Consider the following 7,627-nt stretch of genomic DNA (forward strand, 5'->3'; position numbering starts at 1 on the left):
TTCTAGAGTTGCAAAAATTAATATACACATGGTTGTCAACATGCCAAAACGGAAAGCGTACCACACGACTGACATATGATTCTCCTAATTTTGAAAACTTTTGCTATTTTGCCGCCGAATTTTTTTTTATTGAGGATTGAGGTCATATACTGTTCCTGAATGCCATCGCGTTCTGATAGTGACAGTGATAGCTCCTGACAAGACTGGACTCTCTTCCGAGCAAAATTTGCTCTGCAATTGTACGTACAAATTCTTGAGGCCACAAGAAACACCATAAGAAGTACATAATTAGAAAACAGTATACCTGTACGTTATGTGTATTATCAGAAAAAAAGTCTCTATATCCAAGGAGCTTTTTAAAGGAGCTTTTAGAAAGATCATTGCTATATCATACTGCATGGACATATAACCGATAGCAAACAAGACAAAGGGCACACAAAATATTTGTCTTACTCCTCGGCCAGAGTAGAAGGTGGGAGGGTACATCTTTGAAGTACACACACAACAAAAGCAAAAGGAAATAACCCTATACAGAAGCCATACTCGGTCTCCCTTTGGGACTTGTCAGAACAATGGGGTATCATCACTACAAATTGTTTTACAAGAAGGGGGAGTTTGGTCGCACCTCGCCATCTGGCAACTTCGAGTTGTCTGCGCGGCCGTGACTTCATTACCGGCGCGAGGCGCGAAGTTTCTCACAGCGGTTGATGGATGTTACGATCGGGGTGATTATCGTCTGTTTGCCAATGGGCTTTGTGCGGGAGGGAAGGGACACGGGAACTTCAGACTTGTCAAGTTTCTCACAGGTCTTACACAGAAATAGGACGGACGGCCTTTCTGTGTGGCCTCTGTGTCGACATATTGTAAAAAAAAATGATATGAAATCGTGTTGTCAAATTACAAAATGTTGCTGACGACGTAAATTCGAACTTTCTATTTAGTTTTATCATATTTGAATGTCCCTGATTTTACATTATGATTTCAATTTTTCGATATGAATCCTTTCTCAGTTTTCTGTTAAAAAATTTATATCCTTAGGTCCCCATAGTTGTCAGCAACTTTTTGTAGTTTTTTTTAAAAGATTTTTTAGAATGATTTTTCCACGCAAGATGGTTGCAATATGAAACCCAATACAGATGTTGGAGAGCCCTCGTATTTTGCAACCATCCCTGCGTAACTGTTTTAGCGGGGGCGGAAATACTTCAACTGGTGCTCAACTTGTAGAATAGCACCTGACCAAAAAACAGAAGAAACATGCCGTCTAAAATGCGGACATCTTTTGAAAACGAACAAAATTGGCTGAATTTCTGTCGCTGTTTTAGACGAATAAGATACATTTCGAAGGTAAAGCTGTAGTTTTCTGGAAATGACGGTTTTTATGTTTTTATTATTTTTCCACACCCTGTCCCTCCCTCTGCTCTGTGGGAAATGTTACGTCCCGCCCACCGCTCCCCACTGCGCATGTCAAATGCAGCCTGTCAACAAAGCAAACTTGCAAATGAGTTGGAGGTCATATACGGGCGGACGGACCCGGACCAGTCATAACAGAGGTGAGCCGCTCAGAGGCAGGAGCTCGTACCGCAGCCGACTGGAACACTTCCTCGGTGCAGCTGCAGCCTCAGCCCGCAGGCCTACCCCGCTAGCTCCGGTGACTTTACCTTCCGCGTGGACTTCAACCGTTTCTGTCTGGCGTCGGGATTTTTTTTGCAGATGGTGACTTTTCCATGGCCTTTGTGTGGGCCTAACTTCGTTTGTGTCGGACCTTTCTGCTTCCATTGAGAACGCAGTGGACTTTTGTGTGTGTGCAAGAGCAGGCTGTTTCTGTGTCGGGACATTCCCCAAGAGGGATAGCTTTGTGACTTTTAGACGCTGACTTTGCACAAACCTGAGGACCATTTTCACCATGGGTGACATCAACCTTGTAGTCGTCGGCAGTGAAAGCGTCGGAAAAAGTGGTGAGTTTCCTCCTTTTTAATCTGGCATTTTAATTGAATTTCCGTTACTTCGGTGTCGAATGTATAATTTCTACCCCCATCCTTACTCTGTACAATGTCCATTTTCAATACACAAATTTATGTGTCTTAGAAATCCGCTAGTAATAACACGTACGAATTTAATTCGTCGACTTCTGGATGACTTATCACACGTTGTGGCTTTTCATAGTCATGCATAAGAATAGGCTTACGGGGCAAGTACGGTCACGCACGGACTCAGGTCCCTCTACTCTACACCACCCGAATACAAACAACCATCGCAGTATAACACTAGAGCTGGTCCCACCTCTAATAGGCCGTGTGTGTTTGCTTCGCACTCGATTACCTGCCCTTTGATTAATAAAATGGTCACAAATATTGACTCGTTTTCTTACCCCCCACACAGCTCTGACGGTTCGCTTTCTCACCAGAAGATATATCGGGGAATACCAGTCTGATACAGGTACGTTTCCAGGCAGAACAAAAACGCTGCATATTGTTCTCCCAATCTAGGATAATGTATTTCTCCTTAATTTCACCTTCCTTTAAGTTTTAACGACGTCTTTTGGAGTAGGTGATGTTTATTTGTTAACCGTTAGCACACAAGGAGGGACGATTGTCTTGAAGATTTTTTGAGAGATAAATTTTAGTTCTTAGTGACACGGAAGACGAGACAGAAGTACAAAAGGTGCCTTGTAAGGTTAAGGGGTTCGGGTTCAGGTTTCCTCGTGCGTTGTTTATGGACTTGTAGTTGTATGTGTTGAGTTATATTCCCGAGTGGTGGGAACATAAGGGCACTTTTGTTGGGGTGGGTTGTCGCGGCGCATGTACGGTGTGCCCAGCACACACACCCGTGCATTCATGAGTTCCCTCTCCGGTTACAGATATTGTGTACAGACACCAGACCATGATTGATGGAGAGCAAACCAACATCGAGATCCTGGACGTCAGCACTGGAAAGGTGGGTCTTTTTCCATGTCTTTGAACCATAAACTGCTGGGATGCCCTCTGGGGTCGCCCTAACACTTCCAGATGTAGGAACGACAAGTCTTCTACGTGGGGCTTCTTTTAGAAGCAAATTGGGAGTTTGAAAAGATAAGAGTGAGGTTTTTGCGTGTTTACGCGAAATGGTCTCTTGTTTGCTCGCGGCATTTGCTGGCTGTATAGCTCGTTGAAAATTAACCGAACGCTCAAACAAGTTGATTCTGGTGATCCAGACATGCATCGCGGTGAAGAATCGGATCCATTCAGTGCTCTCGAGATTAAGTCCTTGTTTAGAAGAACAATGAAAATAAAAACGTCGCGGAAACTTTAATCAGGCGAGAATCCTCTTCAAGGCAACAATGCGCCGTCCCTTCTTTGACGGTGTGAAACATACTGTTGGGATTAGAACTCGGGACTCTTGATCTGTCGGGGAAAGGCACACAGGAGTCCTCTCCTGTGCACGGTAGAACGGTCAGACACAAGGCCGGTGTACAAAAAGGAAGCACAACACTGAGCCACGAAAACTGCAGACAACCCATTTCCAGCCGCCACCGGCACAAATCGGTGTATTCACGGTTTTACCGCAATTAAAAAGTCGTGCCAAACTTTCATACAACGGGACGCTTTTACTGACTAATTAAACCCGACAAGACAAACTCCGAAGTTCAGGGCGGAATGGGCACGTATAAGCCGAGGATCGTGTTTAGAATTACGGTTAAATATCGGTGCCAAGTAGGTCGGCCAGGCCGCGGTGGTTGTGGTAAATCAGCCCGGGTAGATTGAAAGGGTTCGCCGCACCGGGGGTCTGTATTGCCCCGGGCCGTAAGTATGGGGTCTGCTCTGTCCAGACGACGGGACCAAATTTGGGCCACACACGGCTTCTGGGACGGAAACCCCGCTTAAAACTGTCATCTTGCGACGACAGGCGATTCAATTTTGTACCCGAAACTCCCATTTTCCTGTGTTAAAACTTCCAAAACGGTTGCAAGATTCTGAATTGAAACATTGCATGGTACAATACCGAGATGCATGGACACATGTCATTTTGCACGGAAATTTCACGGTATGAGTTTTGCAGACAAATGTTGCGGGTGCCAAATCTACCGATCTATTTGTCACTAGAAATGACTGTAGTAACTTTTCGGAAATTAGGAGTTTTCTTGACGATGACATTGAAGGAATATCTCAATGCCCAGACTAAATACAGGGACTGGCACTTTGGACAGCGGTTTATTTTTCTAGAGTGCCCGGGCACAGGGCTAGGCTCCTCGGTGGACCATGTTTTGGACCAGGCATCCCACAAACGCACGTCTGGGCACTCAACCGTTCATTACCCCAATCCGAACCGCTATATCTCTTACCTGAGGGTGCTTTTCTAATTGGAAACCCAGAACTAGAAAGGCTTACCGCCCGCACATGGCCGGTTTTCCATTTTAAGACCTTTTTTTTAGATCTAATCTAAAGTGAATTTCGGGCACGTAGCAAGTGTGTTTAATAAATTTTAACTAGCATGTGCATTATGTGTTTTCGAGAGGGCCTAACGACAATGGGTCCGATTCTTTACAAAAACAAAAGCTTTATGGTTCTTTGTGGACACAATGTCGCTAAACTTGTTCCGCTCTCATGGTCACCTCGGATACTTGTCGTCATTCTAACACACCCCGGCGGTTGTCAAGTTTGCGGGCCGACTTGGTCGCCATTGTTGACTCTCTCTTTACAAAGGAGGGCGTTGTTCTCTCCGAGCGCAGAGGTCGATCTGGAAGTGCCACGGGCGATTTTCTATGGTAGATGGAGTGCTAACGAGTTCGGGTGCGTCTGGTGGTCTGTCGTGTTTTCCTTGGAAATTGTATATTAATTAGGCACACGTGTGCCACTGATCCTTTGCCTGCTTCACGCCTACATTGTTTCTGTATGGCAATTACGGGTAGACAGTCTGAACTCTGAAGCCATACACCCCCAGAAGGACCGTGTTTATTTTTCCCATGGGTGCATTTGACAAAATGAGGAACCGATTCTCGTAGTTGCACAGGGATCTTGCATAGAATAATATAAACGAAACTGCAGACGTTTTCCAAAATTAGTTTGTGTAGAAAACATAAATAGTGTTATATGCACACATTTTTCTTTTGATTCCCCATGGATGAACTTCACACAAAGGGGAACTGATTCTGGGGACCGTCCATAGATTTACATGAAACTTCAGGTTTTTCCATCATTTCATAATCGTTTGAAAATGGTGTATATGTATGATATTTATGACCCAATGATACTAAATTTTCTTCATTTTTCTTGTTTCCCTTCAGGGTGGCGATTCGTTACTGACCGACAAGCAGATACGGTGGGCAGACGGCTTCGTCATTGTGTACAGCATCTGCGACCGGGGCAGTTTCAACCGGCTCCGGGATCTCATCCGGGACATTCGCGACATCCGGGCATCTGAGAACAACCACCATCACGGACACCGGGATCAGTACAATCACTACTCTATGGTCATCATCGGTAACAAATCGGACTTGGAACACCGGAGAACTGTGTCAACAGAAGAGGGGAAAGCGCTAGCGGCCACGTTAGAGTGCCCCTTCGCGGAAGTTTCAGCCGCAGACAGTTATCACGATGTTGCAAAGCCGGTCCAAGGACTTTTGAGGACCGTACACGACACCAAGGTCATGTTGAAGAAAAGAAGAAATAGCCAGAAGTTCGTCAACGTTGCCAAGGCACTGACGGGGATGTTCGGGGGAAGAAAGACGACAAGAAAACGGCGCTCCTTGTAGACAAAATACAGAACTGTTACAATTCCTGACCAGCGTCACTATAAAATGTATATCAGAGATATGTTAGCAATGTTGTATTGTAAGAAAAATGCACAAAGTGATATGTAAATATGTTAATGTTATTTATGACGTTTCAGTGTTTTTTCACCTCCTTTGCAAAGTTCCTTTTCCTCACATCGCACGGTTAGAATAACTTCGTAAACGTTCATTGTTAGCTAAGGCTTGACGAAAAAGTTTACTATAAATCTCCCCTATCTGAAAAAGAGCTCAGTGTCCTATCTGAACGTTGAAATGGAGCCATGCAGAAGAAACAAGTGTGAAAAATGTCCAAATCTATGGGAATTATGAGAAAATTCCGGGAGCGGCATTGTTTGTATGAACAATGAATCGTCCTCGCGTTCTAATTCCGGTGCTAAAAGTCCACTATTATCTTTGTTGTCCTAAAAATCGCCAGAAATTTTAAAATGTCAGAGAATGAATATATTTTGTAGAACGTTATGGACCTTGTTTGTGAAATTGAAAAGGTCCTGTCTATTTGGTGTAAATATTTCGCGGCCTAAGCCGTTGGCAAAATACACAGTGTTCAAACCGACCGGTCCCCAAACAATGGCTCCCTCTATTTTGTATGCCCTTTGCTACGCCATGTTGCTTCTAGACCTTTTTATGTTCACATAATCGGATTTATCGCTCACATTTGTTTAGAAATCTCCCTACTTCCCAGCCCTCTGCAAAAGGGCAGGTCGCTCCATGCTGTAAAAACAGTTCTTGTGAAAGCTATTCCCATGTTAAACCCTTTGTACCGAAGGAAAATAAATGCTTGTTTTCATGTTGATACACGGAATCTCTGGCGATTATGTGGTGGTTTTCTTTGTTTGTTTGAAAGAGTGAGACCGCTCTCTTCATACGCATACTTGAGAGATAATCAAGTCAATACAAGCTCCATACAACCACTAGAGTACATAGCAGGCATTGTAGTGTACACTACATGGCATTAAGGCTGGACAAAAAGATGATTCATTCAGAAAAGAAGTACTTCCATGTCGACTACAAAGGAAGACACAATTAATTAAGATTCCTGTTCTGAAGGATGACTGTACGAAGTGACATGATTGTTGGTTCGTCATTGTTATCGGAATCATCCCGCCGGAGCTTGTGGATAATTAACGAACCGTTAAACGAGATAATGAGAGAGTAGTAGACCGGACCACCCTATAGAATCGTTACGGGGTTTGTTCGCAAGCTTCAGGAGGGAATGGAGGGACAAAATTATCCTGTGGATAAATCTATATTAAACGCTTGGAGGAGGTGTGAAGTTTTCGAGAGGAATGTCCCTGTAGCTAGTGGAGCCCTTCGTTGGTAACTGGGAGACCCTAGTTCATTCTTAGGCCGATTTAGGTTGGGGCTGCTACTCTCCGAGCAGAGGTTGAGTCGCGTGTAATTTTTCCGACTGCTATATCTCCGCGACTCAACCTCTGCTCTGAGAGTAGGGGCTGCACCCGTCTTTCGGAAGGGACGTGTAAAATAGGAGTTCAGTTCAAGCGGTGTCTCAAGTCAAAGCCAAAGGGGAAGGGAAAGAAACCACTCAGGTAAAATAGACACTGAAACTGCTCTATGCAACAATAGGCACTGTAAGGACTGAAGGATAGTAGGAAAGCTAAAGTGAAGGTATAAAACGACCGTCGAGTACGAATATACCCTCCCTCAACACACGAGCGCGCACACACACACACAAACGCACACACACACACACACACACACAAAGCGGGCCCCAAACTCCTGCTTGGAGCTTAACAATGCGCTGTAACAGAATAAGAAGAAGTCAGGCGTAGTTAATGCTGGGATCTCTGTACTTCCGAAGCCACCTCCGTACCTGCTGGTAAGTTATAAACAACTGGCGTA

At 44.5% G+C, this 7,627-nt stretch overlaps 1 protein-coding gene across 1 annotated transcript; it reads left to right on the forward strand.

The window, feature by feature from the left end:
* The first annotated feature begins 1,502 nt into the window (after positions 1-1,502).
* Positions 1,503-6,569, forward strand: LOC118406917 (ras-related and estrogen-regulated growth inhibitor-like protein). The gene is made up of 4 exons (XM_035807316.1): positions 1,503-1,955; positions 2,380-2,436; positions 2,858-2,934; positions 5,261-6,569. The coding sequence occupies exons 1-4, from the start codon at positions 1,904-1,906 to the stop codon at positions 5,726-5,728; spliced, it is 654 nt and encodes a 217-aa protein (XP_035663209.1). The 5' UTR covers positions 1,503-1,903; the 3' UTR covers positions 5,729-6,569.
* The last annotated feature ends 1,058 nt before the right edge of the window (positions 6,570-7,627 follow it).

The sequence above is a fragment of the Branchiostoma floridae genome, chromosome 19 (genome assembly GCF_000003815.2).
Source record: "Branchiostoma floridae strain S238N-H82 chromosome 19, Bfl_VNyyK, whole genome shotgun sequence".
Taxonomy (NCBI): Eukaryota; Metazoa; Chordata; class Leptocardii; order Amphioxiformes; family Branchiostomatidae; genus Branchiostoma; species Branchiostoma floridae.

Bases quoted from the DNA above. Each gene is read 5' to 3' on its own strand.
- LOC118406917 (XM_035807316.1), top strand. From the start codon at position 1,904: ATGGGTGACATCAACCTTGTAGTCGTCGGCAGTGAAAGCGTCGGAAAA. The intron at 2,437-2,857 runs GTACGTTTCCAG...CTCCGGTTACAG, and splicing joins GGAATACCAGTCTGATACAG to ATATTGTGTACAGACACCAG. The intron at 2,935-5,260 runs GTGGGTCTTTTT...GTTTCCCTTCAG, and splicing joins TGGACGTCAGCACTGGAAAG to GGTGGCGATTCGTTACTGAC.